The sequence below is a fragment of the Artibeus jamaicensis genome, unplaced genomic scaffold (assembly GCF_021234435.1).
Source record: "Artibeus jamaicensis isolate MK-2021 breed Jamaican fruit bat unplaced genomic scaffold, CSHL_Jam_final contig_65, whole genome shotgun sequence".
Taxonomy (NCBI): domain Eukaryota; kingdom Metazoa; phylum Chordata; class Mammalia; order Chiroptera; family Phyllostomidae; genus Artibeus; species Artibeus jamaicensis.
Window position 1 is genome coordinate 474,362 of NW_026521913.1, and position 16,869 is coordinate 491,230.

The 16,869-nt window shown below is 41.6% G+C and overlaps 1 protein-coding gene across 1 annotated transcript in view; it reads left to right on the forward strand.

Annotated features, from left to right (window-relative positions):
- Positions 1–16,869, forward strand: part of PCSK2 (proprotein convertase subtilisin/kexin type 2) — a 371,029-nt gene that overhangs the window by 225,349 nt on the left and 128,811 nt on the right. Inside the window, exon 5 of the mRNA XM_053670931.1 lies at positions 562–599. Within this exon, the coding sequence (XP_053526906.1) occupies positions 562–599 (38 nt within the window). The remainder of the gene's footprint in view (positions 1–561; positions 600–16,869) is intronic.

The window sequence follows — 16,869 nt, forward strand, 5'->3', positions numbered from 1 at the left end:
TGTTACTCTTACTATGTCTATGCCAGAGAACCCTCTGCTAATCAACTTCTGTCCCTATTAAATAATAGGGACATTTTTCTTGCCCAGACATGTTACTCTTACTATGTCTATGCCAGAGAACCCTCTGCTAATCAACTTCTGTCCCTATTAAGTAATAATTGCTTTCCTTCCCCTGGGCCAGTTTCATTTCAGAAGAATGCCAGTTGATGCTTTAGAAATGTCAGTATTTCCACAAATCTCTCTTAGATCACTACCCTGATGAGCCATCTATCTTATACACACTAAGCCCCTTTGTGCTGACATTTATGGCAGAATTGTTATCCTGAGGCTCCAAGCTCTAATTGGCTTCACTCTGCTGATGCATCTGGTGACAGCTGTCTCTCCACTTAGGCGGTGCAGCCCACCAATGCTCACTCAGGAAGTGAAACACAAGGCTGGGGCCTCAGGCTCAGTGTCTCCTAGTGGCAGCACACACAAAAAGGGATCTTTCTAGAGTAGCTTTCCTGAGGACAGTGACAGGTATTAATCTTTCTTTCCTGTGCTATTGTTGTTTTTTCATAGGAATTGACTATCTCCACCCGGACCTGGCCTCGAACTATGTAAGTAAAAGCTGGCCTGTGTGGGGAAATGTGTGCACTTAAATGTTCTGGTATCCTTTGTTATTAGGAACATAATTCATGCACGTGCACACATGTGTGCACATAGGACATGCACATGGGAACACCTGCATTATGCACATGCATACACACTAAAACTGCCCATCTTGTTGGAGCCACAACTTAGTACAAAGACAAACAAACAAGGCATGGGGCCTGGCAACAGAAAAAGCTGACGGCTTTCTGAGAAGAAAAGAAGGAAACTTGAGGCCTGAAAAGCAGACTGCCAAGAAAAAAGGTACAGGGAGGAATAAATAAAAGAAGGCCTTGGCAGGGTATAAAATCAACTCTAGCTGAGAATATTGAATTGGAGGGTGGAAATGATCCATTTGGGGTTTTGCTGGATAAAACTGATGGCAAGATGCCAAAAAATGTAGAACTCACATTGCAACTATAGCTGTGTGAAAGCAAGAATGTCATCTTTTTTATTATTTCTGTGCTTATGAGCACTGCACACTGACTGTTCCCCACAATGCTACGTAGAGCATTTCGTTTCCCTTGACAAGGAGGAAATATTAACAGAAAGTCATGGTAAATGCTGTTGCACTAGAGCCACATGCTCTGACTTTGACCCAGCAAGTTACTCTGCTTTGCTGATGAAACCTACAACCCCTTTAAAGGAAAAAAATTGCTTTATTTTAACCCCATGGAGTCCACTATTCAAACACTGATGTGTTTGCTTAAAATTTTCTAGACTATTACTTGGCTATACTTTTGTAAGCTACAGATCTAAATATAAAAATGTTATTTTAGTAGTTAAAAGGATCATATTTAAGAGAACACATACTCAACATAGAAAAGATGGTTAAGAAGCAGAAGTGTTTTAAGGTCATCATTCCAGGTCATTCATCTGGGAAGGTGTGTGCATCTACAGTGCAAAAAGCAAACAGACATTTTCCATGTGTTTAGTGCTTTGGGCATCAGGAATCAGAGCATCCATGGGCTGGGTTTCTATTTACTGCATGGGTCTTATAAATCTACAGAGTATACATTGAGCTGGACATCTTTTTAATAATTAAAAAGAAAATTAAATGAATCATTTGCACAGTCCAGCCAATGTGCACCCAAAGAGACATGACAAAAACTAACACAAACTGTATTCCAAGAGATGATAATTCACTCCTGTAAATAAGACAGTAAAGAACCACCTATGATTGTAGATTCTGCCTCAGTGGTCCATCTGCACAGTCTAAGAAAATGGTTCTCCTCTCCTTCCTGTGTCCTTTCTTCCCCCATCACAGGCACACATGGAGCTGTCTGCCTGACTGTCCCTTTTGCTTCTTTAAAGGGACTGCCCTACATAGAGCTTTGTACACCTCTTCTAATGCCCTCCCTTTCTTTTCCTCCCCAGTAATTACAGGGCCCTAGAGAGTTCTCCAAAGAGGAGATTGAGAAACGCATGTGGTGCATTTTCTCCACTGCTCTGATACCCAGAGGCTTTTTCTTACACAGAATGGCAGAGATAATAGTTTGCAGGGGGTAGCACACAGAGCCATTTGTATTCTCTGAGCAGAGCTGTAGCTACACAGGGTTTCTACCATTTCCAGGGACCAGCACCTCACAGAGCAGCCAGATAGGGTTCTGCTCGCTTTCACAAACCAGTGTTGCTTCATCTTGCAGCTTGTAGGACTTCAAGGTGGGGTGGCTGCCAGTTGGGCTGGAAAGCTGACCCTGCTCCTGCAGGTCCAGTCCTCACAAAAGCCACATACCTGGAGACTGACCTGGGCGTCCTTCCCTTCTCTCTGCCCAGCCCCGGTGTTTTTGTAACAGACTTCTCCCAATGCCAATTACCAGATTAAAAGAGATAACAATTCAAGAGGGAAAAAAATTCTCTGGAGCTCTGATGAACTGAAGGCACAATGCTAACTAACATTATGATTCAGCTGCCAAAAACCCTAAGCTGAAATGGGAAAGTAAAGCATTGAGGTTGCAAAATGCCAACTCCCCTTAACTCTGTAATATCAGAATATGCCTGAAAAACTCTATGGGTTCTATGAGTGTTGTATTTTTTTTCTATGTTTCTTTCAAAAAAACATTTTCCTAATTAAAAATACATATATATTCTCTGTAGAAAATTTGGAAAAGCATAAAACAGAGTCAGAACAAACCATATCAACATTCTTAATATTTTAACATATTTCAGACTTTTATTTCTACATGCATATTTTTAATGAAATTGGCTTTTTTGACATATACAGAATGCCCCTTCCACTTAGATTATGAGCAATTTTATATCATTAAATATTCTTCAAAACATGATTATAGGGCTATCCATTATTTCTTCATGCTGCAACTTATTTAAACTCTCCAATCTCCAATTGTTGGACAACTAGTCCGCTTCCAGTGGGTGTATTGTTCTAAGAGGAACAGTGACAGATAGACAAGGGTGGTAGAGGGACTCTGAACCACAACCTATGAAGGAAAGCTAAAAGACAAGGGAGAAAAAAGACAACTTCAGGGGCACATTAACTATGTTTTTAAATATTTCCAATTCTTTATGTGGGATGAGGCATTCAACTAATTCAGTAATTTCTCCCAAGAAAATTCTCACCAGTGGATGACAATTGCAAGAGAAAGATTTTAGTTCCATTCAAGGTAGAACATCTAATGCTGAAGGTTAATAAGTAAAAGGAATTAGCTCTCCCAGAAAGTAATGAGTTCTCCATATCTGAAAACATTTAAAAGGAGTGTCAATGACCAGTTAGCAGAGGTATGGTTGAGGAGGTGACAAATGTGTACACTAATCTTAAAGTAGATGACATGTAAGAATCAAACAGAAAATGTAAGTTCTGTACAAAACTGTATGTTTTTACACTTTCTATCCAGAGGAAGGTCCTAGTCTTTAATGTGTATCAAATGCTTGGAACCTTATGAAAAAATATATCTAATTACATAGCAGATTACAAATTTTGTAATTTAATCACAGATTTTCTATATCTTTGGTATAGGTGAGAAAACTGAACATCCAAATATCTCATTCTTAATTCCTCAGCAGAGAATCTCAACCTGAACTGGTTTTTACCAGCCTCAGTGTCTCTCACCCTGTACAGGGTTGAGAATGACAAGTTTAAATCTACTAACCAAATTTATCTTTTTTTATTTCTAATTAAAAATTTTATACAATAATTAGCAGAATGAGGATGACAAGTGGAGTAGACCTGCCCAGGAGAGCAATGAAATCAGTGGACAGTGATAAGCTCAAAAATTGTTTTAGCAAAGGATTAATACACAGCTTCACACCTGGTTAGGTGACTTAATGGCTTGGATGTGATGAGCTAGCCTGATATCCTTCTAGTGAAATGCACTGTGAGGAGGTCTGTGTTTGGGTTCCTTCAGAAACAGACCCTAGGGCAAGGGTTTGAGGGCAAGTAGTTTATTTGGGAAGTGACCCCAGGAAGCAAGAATAGAGGGGGGGAATGAAATATGGAAGGGATGGCAGCTAATAAATGCAAGCAAGGGAGCAGCTGGAAACTTCATCCCACTAGGGAATCTGAGGGACAGTGCAGAATATGTGCCAGAATTATCCCACCCGTGATGTGATACCCTAGGAAGCTGGAGTATTTATACAGCAACTTCTGTCATTCATTGGTTGAGGGCTCACCCCAGGGGACATTAATATCACAGCACATCCTACCTTCCCATAACCATCGTCAAAGAGATGCAGGTACAGGCAGCCAGAGTTCACCAGGAGTCAGGCCAAAAGTATATGGGCTGGGTGCTAGCAATATCTGCCACAAAGAGGATGACTTGGAAATTTATTGAAAGTTAAAATAAACAGAAATGAGTTATGTTGGGAAAATTCCTTCTTGCTATGGGTTATTTTCAGTGAGAAGTAAAAGCTCTAGAAGAATCTCTTAAACAAAGATAACAAAAATTTCTTCATAATCAAACCAGGCAAAATGTTTCCCAAACCAGAATTATTTTCAAAGCTTGCTTTTCCATACATTAATAGAGAAGAGTCAGAGTACACTGGTAGTCTGGTGTTCTTTCTATTTAAACTGAGAATTAAAATATTTTGGAAACCATAAATCAATACACAAATGTGAGTCTTTGGCATTAATGCAATCTGACTGCTTTGGCATTAATGCAGTCTGACTGCTGTGCATTGGACCTGCTATATGCAAGCTTCAGAAAAAGAAAGAAAAGCCAGACACAAGTGTTCTCTAGAGAAGTCTGAGGTCAGTAAGGACACTGGTGTGGGATGTGTCTCACAGATGAGGGGCCAGCAAGCAAAATGGTTGTTCATCTCTTTCCTGTGTGGCTCCATCCAGTGATGACCATGTGCCTGTGTTTACAGCACTGCTCCAAGTCCAGGGGTCCTTCAGGAATAGAGGAGGACTTCTCCAAGAACACAAGAAGGGTGACTGAGGTTGTAGCTCCTGCAGGGCCGGTGTGGGTGGAGCTAACCACCTCCCGCTTTACCCAAAAGCCTGCTCTACTGAAGCTACAAAGGTGAAGAAGTGGCTAGTGGTTCTGTTAAATCTAAAAAGAGTCTTTGCTCTGTGTGTGGCAGTTTTCTCAGAGGCAGACCTGAGACAAGGATTGGAAGACAAGTAGTTTATTTGAGACAAGACCCCAGGAAGCACCAGCTGGGAAGAAAGGAAGGGCACTGAGAAAGGGTTTGTTAAAAAGCTCATTACCCCTGAGGGCAAAGGAGCATACTCTCACCACAGTACTTGGGGCAGCAAGGTAGACAGGGCCACTCAGAGTTATCCATTAACTCTTATCAATTACTGGTTGAGGGCTGTGCCCCACAAGTGGGCACAAGGGGGGAGATGGGTGGCTTGACTCCCCAGCTCTTCTGGCCTGCTTATTATTCAAGGAGAATAGGGTCAGCAGAGAGAGTCTTCAGGTGAAGAATTGCAGGTGCTGACAGAAGTCAGACTGCATGCAAGAATAAGGTTCTGATAGTGTGACAACAGTGGAAACTGAGTCAAACCTGAGTGTGATGCTTGGCTCCCTAATTTGTATTTGTGCAACCTTAGATTAACCTATTAACCCTCTTTGAACTTCAATTTACTCATTTGTGAATGGGCAAAATGAATATCATCAGGTTTGCTGTGAGGTATTATTGAGATACCATGTGTATAGGATCTGACAGGTGACAGATGCTTAATGAACATTGACTTCCATATGAAAAAAGCTGAGATTACAACTGTGCACAATGGCAGGTTGGCTGCTGAAGCATGAGCACCCCTTAGGAAACCAGTGCAATTGTGCAGTGTCCTCCCCAGTAAACTCAGAGTTCTCAAAAGAGAAGAAAAGGGCACCTCATCCAAACTAAGTGTGAGATTTTGAAGCTAGGAAAGCAAAAGCCAAAGAGCAGAAGTTACCAAAATAAACCTCAAAGATTTATTTGAAAATATAAAAGCTTCATTTTTAAAAGAACAGCCAAGCAACAGAAGATAAATGGAAAGAGAAGACCCACTGCCCAAGGCCAGCAATGTAATGCAAAAAGTGTCCCAGACACAGCAGAATCTGTCACCTACTCTCCCCTGTTTCATCTCTATGAGCTGTAAGAATATTCATGGATATTTACAAGGGAGACCTAATCCTCAAAGTGAGTGAAAGGATTCTAAGATGGCAATTTTTCCTACTTCAGTTTTCTCAGGCCAAGGAAATTACATATCCTGATGTTTAAGTGATCACAGAGTGGAACACTAGTTTTTGCCCTGATGACAGGAAGGATCGACCACTTCTTGAACTAGGGCCTCCATCTCTTAGCTTGGAAACTGTAGGTCACCCTCTGAGCAGGGCTAATATCCTGTGCTAAGAATCTGTACAGATTCACATGCTGCTCCTTCAGTTTTTTTCACAAATTCTTGTGTGCAGCAAATATTAAAGATTGCATTGGCCCCAACTTCTCATTCTTTCCTAGACTCAGCTTCTGCTGTGAGGCTTTGCAGACTTACCTCTAAAAGGGGGAAGTATATTTTCTACCCCTTGATTTTGGGTTGGGTCATGTGACTTGTTTAAGGCAATAAAGTTATACAGAAGTGTCAGAGTGCCAGTTCAGAGCCTTAAGAGGCCTTTTGTGTTCCCACGTGCCTTCCTATACCTCTACAACCTCCACTAGAAGAGCATCCCCATGCTAGCCCACTGGACCCAGGAGGAAGATGAGAGACACATGAAGAAAAACTACCCCAGCTACCAAAGCCCAAAGCACAGTCACCTAGATCAACCTACACAACCTCATTAAGAGGCAGACCTGCCTTGCAGAGGATTCCTACCAATACCAGCTGACCCCAGCCAACCACCAAAAGCAAGCAAGCCCAGCCAAGATCTTCAGAGCTACCCAGCTGAGCCCAGCCTAGGTTATCTTGTGCCTAGATTATTGTGATATGCTACTGACATTTTATGGTTGTTTTTATGCAGCAACTGTTAAAGTTACCCACACTAGGCCCCCTCTTTGGTCCTCCCACAGTAATTGATGCCCATCCCAGTCTAAAGAGGATATAGATTTCTCTGGCCCTACTCCAGACCTACTAAATCAAAATGTATAGGGATAAACCTCATAACATGTATTTCTTTTAAAGCAGTCCCAGATTCTGATGATTAACCTCTTCATTCATTTCGGCACTTTATTCATTCATTCATTTTATTAATTCAACAATGCTATCTCCCAATAACATATGATGACATCAGGGCTAGATCACAAGCTCTTGGTAGAAAAGTGTGTACTTTTTAACATTGTGTTTCCCTTAACACTTAGTACAGTGCTAAGCAGACATTTAATATTTGCTAAATGGCATTGACTATTAATTCATCATTCATACATTGCAAATAAAATCATAAGTTTATATCATTGATGATGGGGAACTCTAGCATGCAGATTCCTCACTCCAAGTTCTCAGCTACCTTATAGGTGATGCCCCCACCCATTCCCTTAATGCATGTCCCTGATCAGGTAAATAGAGGACCATAGAACTAAATGAGGTCTCTACAGACAAAGGCCTAAAGAATACATGAGTAATGATTCTCAGTATGGGTATTTGGATGCAAATAACCAAGAGCTATTTCATTACTGGAATGTCTAAAATTCCTCTGTTTGGTGGAAATGCAATTAAGTTCCCAGATGGGGAAGGATATATTATGCCCTTTAATTCAGTCCAAAATTTGGAACATTATTTATATTCCAGATATGCTATTTTATATATATAAATAAATAAATAAGCCCATTTCTAAGGACCTACACTTTTCCATTCTTTGGTGGGTTCCTGATAGGTGACTATCTCTGAAGAGGGACCTTTGGAGCACTCTAAAGGGCTGCCAGAGCAGACCCTAAAGGAAATGCCTTGGAACCCAGCTGCCATGTGTACATCAGGTCTCCAGGTGGCAGGTGGCCACCATGATAAAAAGGCAACTGAACCAGTCCTCAGCCCTGACTGACTTCAGTGCTGTGAAGTATTGATTGCATTCATTGCTGCAGGTTTTTAGACTAATTAATATTTAAATAGGACAAGTATAGCAATATTTATATTGCAGGATAAGCCATAAAATTCATTCATGCAAATATAAAAAGTGTTTTCTCTACTACCTTTGTTTCTTTCCTACTCTCTTTCTTTTTTTTAATATTTTATTTATTTATTTATATTTAGAGGGGAAGGGAAGGAGAGAGGGAGAGAAACACCAATGTATAGTTGTCTTTCGTGTGTCCCCTGCTGGGAACTGGCCTGCAGGGAACCGGCTTGCAACCCAGGCATGTGCCCTGACTGGGAATCGAACCACGATTGTCTTCTTACTCTCTTTCTTATATTAGTACATACTCATTGAATTCCCAACATGTAAAACATTTCACTAGTTTTCCTACTTTAAAAAAAAAACTTAGGTGACCACACTTTGCTTAGAGCAGAGCCTACAAATAATTACTTTATGATAATTTGTTGCAACTATGATGAAAAATGTTGCACCTACTAAGGTGACATGCATTTTACTCTTTCCCTTTCATCATGTGCCTATTTCCCCATTGTATTTCCTTAAAGTAACAGTTCTGATATGAAATTTAAGGGCTTTGGGACCAGACTCCCTGAGTTTAAATCCTTCCCCAGCTACTTGCTAGCTTTGTGACCCTAGAAAATTTCATCTCACTGTGTCTCACCTCTAAAATGGGTTAATATAATCTTTTGGCCAAAATATAGGCATAGGTAAACACACAGTGCCTCCTTGCATAAACAAAGAAGAACAAAAAATTTAAAAACAAAAAACAACCAGAACTGACAGAAAATTGAACAGTATGGAAGTGGGACAACCAAGAAGTTAAAGAAGAAACATTCATCCAGACCAGTAATAGGGCTAGAGATGGGCAGCTGGGGTGGCTGGAGGACTGGGCCAGCAAGATGGCAGCTAGCAGACCAGCCAAGGCAGCAGCTGGCAGAGTGGGCGGTCCTACATTTGCCTGCAGATAAACCAGGAGGAACACCTGGGGAGACAGGCAGACCACACAACTCAGGGTTCCAGCATGGGAACATAAAGCCTCAACACCTCTGACCAAAAAAACCCATGAAATTGAGGTGTCAAGAGAAACTCCCAGCTTCATAGGAGAGTTTGTTGGAGAGACCCACAGGGTTCTAGAACATACACAACCCCATCCACATGGGAATCAGCTCCAGAAGAGCACAATTTGCTTGTGGGTAGAGGAGAAGGAACTGGAAGCTGGCTGAGAGCCTAGCAAGTGGCATTGTTTCCTCTTGGACCTCGCCACCACATAGGGTACCACATTGCAGTGCCACAGGCTCCCCCACTCTGGCAAATACCTAATGTTCCACCCCTTACAATGTAACAGGCATGCCAAGACAAAAGTAATGGCCCAAATGAAACAACAGATCAAAGCTCCAGAAAAAAATACAACTAGGCGATGAGGAGATAGCCAACTCATCACATGCAGAGTTCAAAACACTGGTAATCAGGATGCTCACAGAAATGGTTGAGTACGGTCATAAAACAGAGGAAAAAATGAAGGCTATGAAAAGTAAAATAAAGGAAAGTGTACAAGGTGCCAATAGTGATGCAAAGGAAACTGGAACTCAAATCAATGGTTTGGACTAGAAGGAAGAAATACACATTCAGCCAGAACAGAATGAAGAAACAAGAATTCAAAAAAAATGAGGAAAGGCTTGGGAACCTCCAGCACAACTTCAAACATTCCAACACCCAAATCATAGGGATGTCAGAAGGAGAAGAGGAAGAGCAACAAATCGAAAACTTAGCTGAACAAAAAATGAAGGAGAACTTCCCTAATCTGGCAAAGGAAATAGACTTCTAGGAAGCACAGGAGCTCAGAGAGTCCCAAAGAATTTGGACCCAAGGAAGCTCACATCAAGGCACATCATAATTACACTACCAAAGATTAAAGATAAGGAGAGAATCTTAAGAGCAGCAAGAGAGAAGGAGAGAGTTACCTACAAAGGAGTTCCCATAAGACTGACAGCTGATTTCTCTAAAGAAATCTTGCAGGCAAGATGGGGCTGGAAAGAAGTATTCCAAGTCATGAAAGGCAAGGACCTCCATCCAAGATTACTCTATCCAGCAAAGCTATCAGTTAGAATGGAAAGGCAGATAAAGTGCTTCCCAGATAATGTCAAGGTAAAGGAGTTCATCACCACTACACCCTTATTATATGAAATGTTAAAGGGACTTATTTAAGAAAAAGAAGATTAAAAATATGAACAATAAAATGACAACAAACTCACAACTATCAACAAACAACTTTAAAAAAAGAAAAAGAAAAATGTACTAAGCAAACAACTTAGTCAATCTGAACAGGAACAGATTGACAGAAATGGAAATCACCATGGAGGGTTATCAGTGGGGAGTTGGTAGGGGGAGAATGCAGGGAAAAGGTACAGAGAATGAGAACCATACTTGGTAGGTACAAAATAGACAGGGGGAGGTTAAGAATAGTATGGAAAATGGAGAAGCCAAAGAACTTATATGTATGACCAATGAACATGAACTAAAGATAGAGGGGGGATGCAGGTGGAAGCGGGGAATGCAAGGTGGAGGAGAATAAAGGAGGGAAATGGCACAACTGTAATAGCATAATCAATAAAATATATTTTAAAAATAAATAAATAAAATGGATTAATAAAATACTGACCTTATTGGTGCTTGTGAAAAGTCCATTGGTCCTTAGAAATGCTCCTGCCACAAAGGACACCCCACATTAATGGGTGCAAGTTGCAAATTAAGCAACTTACCCAAAGTTACAACATAGCTAGAACTTTAGAAGAGGAAGACCACAAACCTAATGTACTGAGACCTCAAAGTTCATGCTTTTCATCCACTCCTCCCTTCCTGCCTAAAGGACACATAATGAATTCATAGAGAGCATCTTTTTGTCCCCTTTCTTTTCTTATTTTTTATAGTTGTTCAAGTACAATTGTCTCCATTTTTCCACCAAAAGTTTTCCCCACCCTACCCGCCCCCACCTCCCACCCTCAATCCTTCCCCCCTTTGTTTTTGTTGATGAGTCCTTTATACCCATTCCTTGAAGACCCTTTCCCTTCTTTCCCCTCTCCCCTTACCTCTGATTACTGGCAGATTGTTTTTTATTTCAGTGTCTCTGGTTGTATTTTGCTCACTTGTTTTCTTGATTAGGTTCTACTCATAGGTGAGATCATATGGTATTTGTCTTTTGAAAAAGAAATTAAAAGCTGGCAATTACTGTGTTATCCTACTTTTTTGTGTTTTCCCTCCACTTTTCTGTTATCACAAAGTATGCCAAATGTTCATGTGGAATAGCCTTCCTTTGCTTTTTAATCCAACTCTAAGCCAAGTCACAGATGTAGCAGAATGCAAAGTACTTAACCTATTGCCTGTTTAAGAATCCTATTTAACTGTAAAGGACACTTGATAGATATAGTCTCAGACATGGGTGCATGAACCTGTGGAAAGCATGACATTTATATTTCTTTATTGTTACAAAAGTAACATATACACAATACACATAAACACACATCAGAGATAGATGGTGAAAGAGATTAGTTTGGTTATTATAATTACTAACTACCATAGGTGGGATCTCCTGAAGGCATCTGAGATGGGGAAGAGATTTCACTGGGTGAGTGTTCCTAGGAGAAGGAGAGGAAGGAAAGCAGGCCAGCTGAGGGTAGAGTCTAGCCTCAGCCTGATATTTCAGGGAACTCTGGAACACCAATCACACACAGAGTAGGTCCTTCCTCGAAAAAGAGAACAAGAATTTTGTAACCCTGTGTCAGTCGGTCACTGACTTCCAGTAGTCCTTGAGACCTATCTAACATCCTGGGCTTGTCAATTCCCATTTGTCTATTCTACTCTGAGAAAGATACAGTTGTGACCTTTTAGCAGCCAGTGTTCCCAGAACTGGAGTCTGAGTGTACTGACCCAGAGAAAGGAATCTGGGCCAGTGCCCATGGCATCACTACCCAGGCATTCCATCTCTGTGCCCTTGAGTGAAGACAAGGCCTGTGCCTATTATTCTCCACACCCTCAGTGCTTAGCACATGACTCGCAACAAAACAGGTGGCCAGTGACTATTTGTTTGCTGAATAAATGAATGAATGAGTCCATGCCTTAATCCTTGAAGCTGTGAGTGTGTTAGCTTACATGGCAAAAGTCACTTTGTAGATGAACTTAAGGTTAACTTAAAATGGGAGAATTCTCCAGGTCCACCACACAGTTCCTTAAAAGTGGGAAAGGAGAAGAGGTATGATAATGGAAGGAGAGACAGAAGAGATTCAAAGCATGAGAAGGACTCAACTCAGCACTGAAGACAGAGGAAGGAGACACAAGCCAAGGCATACAGGCAGCCCAGAAGCTGGGAGTGCCTCTTAGCTCACAGCCAACAAGGAAATGAGGACCTCAGTGATAAGGAACCAAATTCTGCCAACAGCCTGAATTAACAAGAAAACCTGATTCTTCCCTAAACCTCCCAGGAGAAACACCACCCTGCTAATATCTGATTTTCGCCCTGTGATATTGGTAACAGACTTCTGCTTTCACCCTGTTTAAGTTTGTGGTAACTTGTTAGGCAGCAATAGAAAACTAGCACAGGCCATCTTCCTTGAAAATAATGTTTCCCCTCTGCCTCAGGAGGAGAACTGAACGCACAAACCTCATGAGGGGTTGAGGTGGGGTATTGCTCCTCAGCCACTACCCCAGCTCTGCAGGCTCAGGGAGTCCCAAGTAAACTAGATATGAGGCCAGCAATGGCCTGAATGAACCGAAAACTGTTCCACATGGAAATCAAAGCCCTCAGGCAGCACAGTGAACAAAATTATGTGGGCTTTGAGGTGGATCCATGCAGCCAAAATCCTTCCTCTGGGATTTCTCAGACCGTATTTAGATAGACACAGAGCTCCCCAGTTCTCCTTCCCATTCTTTCTTAAAGCTGAAACCACATAAACTTTAGGTTGAAGTGAAGGTAATATAGTGTTTTTATCTCTTTTGGCTGCCTCCAAGTAAACACAGTTGAAACAAACAGGAACACAGAAAGGTGAACTTTGTAAGACTTCAAAAGATTTAAGAGGTGTTTGGGTCCAATACCTCACATTACACAGGAGGAAACCGAGGCCCAGTGGGAATGTGAAATGCCAGAGGTCACACAGCAAGTGAGAGCAGAGCCACTGCTGGAACCAATGTCTCTGACATCCCCAGTTCTGATGTGTGGCTGCACCGCTCACCACACACTGTCAGCCCTTAGCACAGCAAGGAGGCACACATCTGGATGTTTCCAAGTGCTCAGACTAAACCTGGCCTGGGCGGAGAACCACCTGGGTCTTTCTATGGAGCTTCAAGCCTCTTGTCCCGTCAGTGGAACTATCTCCCTATTCTTGCCCCTATTCTGGTCAGTGGAACCCCTACCCTAGCTTTGGTCCTTTTTTTTTTTTGCATCTACTACCATGACCTCCTGCTCCTTTTCAAGGATTTCCCAAGGGCTACTGGAACTGGCTTTGCTCTGCACATAGAGATTTGATATGTCTGGAATTTCCACCCTCCTCTTGGCACCCATAGATCTGTGACTGCCTGTGGGAGCATGAAAACCTTGTCTCTGGCTGGAAAAATGCTGAGTTGTAACTAACCCTTCAGGGCCCCCTACTGGACGTGCCCAAAAATCACATGTTGGTTTGGCTTTCCCCCTATTCATTCAATCCTGCCTCCCTCACTCCACTGGTTTCCCTGGAAGTACATCTTCAATAAGTCACTTGCTCATAACCTTTATCTCAGTCTGCTCTGGGAATCCTCCTTACATTTGATTAATCTGGTGCTCTGAGCAAAGCAGAGTTTTTCACCCCCTATGGCCAAGGCAAAGAGAATCTCTTGACATAGAAATAGGATTTGCTTCTCAACCATGGTAACCCTGCTGGCTCCCAACCTACAGGAAATTATTTTCCCCAAAAAACAGAACCCTATACTAACCAAGAGTAAGAGCCCTTAAGTACTAACAACCTACAATTAAAACCTGAAGCCAAGTGCTTGGCTCTGAGCAATGCTCTTCACCATGGTGTGAGTCTTGTACTTTGATAGTGAATTCAGTTCTTTGAATGTCACACATACACAATGAGTGCTCTGCTAGGCAGAAGAATAAGATGCATTACAATGTGTGGGAGATGTTTTCATTAAGCTATGGAAATAGGAGGCTTATGTTTTATAGCTCAAACATTGCCAATTTTTTTAAATAAGAGGTTTGGTGTAAGCTATTCTGGGAGCATTAGTTCAAGGATCCACCTTGAGTCACTATGAGCAAAAATGTGCTTTCTGATTTTCATGGTCCTCAGTTTTCCCACCTGCAAAGCAGGAATGATCATCTTCCCTGCTTCAGAATCAAAGGGGCATAATGATTCTCCCTATAATGGACATGAACAATGGGTCTTTGTTGATCTATCAAAAAAAACATAAATTGACCTCCCCTGAATGCTAACGCCACCAAGGCCCTCCTAGTACTAATTCTGGACCACCCTCCCTTCTCTTCTCCACTATACCCCACAGTTATAAACACAGATGCCTGCTCTTAAACTTGTAGAGAATGTTCCAGAAGACTCAGTGCAAAGGAACCAGTCCCTCTGCATGTGCAGTGTAGTAACCAGACAGACACTGAGTTATTTAATACAGTCAGTACCTTGTTGGGATTTTTATGAGGAATCTTACAAACAAAGAATGTATACTCTGTGAATAAAGCCAGAGTCAAGGTTCAAAAACACTTCAGCAAAAAAACTCACTAGCAATTGCAATTACCTTACTATACAGGACGGTTTGGTTTGGAAGTTTTTATTTTTGCTTGTTTTGTCTTATTCTTTTTTTCAGATTCTTTTTTTATTGATTATGCTGTTACAGTTGTTCTATTCCCCCTTTCATTACCCTCCACCCTACCCCCCCATCCCCACCATTACCCCCCTTTAGTTTATGACCATGTGTCTCAAGTCCTTTAGATTCTATATTTCCCATGCTATTCTTGCCCCCCCTTCTATTTTCTATCTACTGTCTATGCTACTTATTTTCTGTACCTTCTCCCCCCTTCTCCTCCTCCCACTCCCCTGTTGCTAACCCTCCTTGAGATCTTCATTTCTATGTTTCCACTCATGATCTAGCTGTCCTTTTGGTTTGCTCACAAATCCATTGACCCTCCCATGGAGAGCTGACTGTTGGTCAACAGACTATAAGATCCATCTTTTCTGTACCACGTCTCCCACCTCTTCTCCCTGCCTTGTTTCTGATATTTTAGTTCCTACTGTTTGGTACATTTTACCTCCTTGGCTTCTTCTGAACCACAGCAGTCTTAGTACCCAGAATTTGTTGAGCATATGCTATGCACCCAGCCTCATGTTTTACATGCATTATCGCATTTAAATTGGATGTAAGCAATAAAGTAGATACTTTGTTATCCACCTTTCCTAGATAGGAAACTGAATATCAGAGAGGTTAGTGCTCTGCCCTAGCTCACACAGCCAGGTGAGGAGGGAAATGTGAGGTTAACCATCTATCACTTTGACTTCATTTAACTTAGTCCCACTTCAGGCTCCCACAGCTTAGCAAAATGACACGGTCATGGATGCCATGACTAATGTCCCAAACATGAGAGTCATCCTTGACTCCTCTGCCTTCCTCTTTCCCCTCAGCCACCAGATCTGTTAGACCAGTCCACTCTGCAATGCATCCGTCTCTCTCCAGCTCCAATGACAGCCTCCTAGGCCCCACAAAAGCCTCAGCCTCCTGCTCCCATTCTTACCCTCTCCGTACAGTAATGAGAGAGGTCACTAGAGAAAAAAGAAAGTACCAGAAGCCACATCGTTCCCCAGTAAAACCCAACTGTTGGCTCCCCCTGCACTTGGAATCACACCCTTTCTCCATTATTAAGCTTCATGTGTCCTGGTTCCAAGCACCCATTCATCCTATCTCCTGCTCACTCACTACATGTCAGACTCTACAACCTCAGGATTGTACCTAAGTCAAGACTTAGAAGCCTCATACACTGGCTCTTCCCCCAGTTGACCCTATCTCAATTTAAGTTTTTAGTTCCCTTTCTAGCTCTTAAAATAGTATGTAATAATGTTTTTGGTTCTTGTTTTGTGTGCTCTCCCACTGGAATATCAGCTGGAGATGCATGGGGATCTCACCTGTCTTGTTTGCCCTCTTTATCCTCAGCACAGCACATGGGCTGGAAGGAACAAACTAAATGACCAACCAGTGCCTGTTGGATGAATGACTGGCTGATAAAGGGATGTTTTACTTTTCTTTTTTTCTATATCATTCACCCCTCATTTCTTCCAGCCTGATTTCTACAAAATAAATAAATAAAAAGAAAAGAAAAAACCTCTCTCTGGCTTTGCTATGCTCCTCCTTCCATTGTCATAGTAAAAATTATTTATTTATATTCAGCAAACACAGCATTTCACTATGAAAGAAATGCTTCTGCTCAGCGCCATCAGGAAGATAGTCTACATCGGAAATGAACACTTCTCAGTACTTCTCATCTTCTGGGGAGAAATGGTATCTTTTTTCATAGCCACAAACTGAAGCACAAAAGTCCCATCCATCCAGGTTGATTCAGGTTCCACAAGGGAGCAGCCAGAACTAGAGAAAGGATAGGAATGGTCATCCTGGTGCTTTCAATCATTCATTTGTGCTATGTGCAATTAACAATAAACTTTTGATGTCTCAAAGCATGCATTCTCTTTTATATATATATTTTATTGATTATGCTATTACACTTGTCCCATTTTTTTCTCCCCTTTATTCC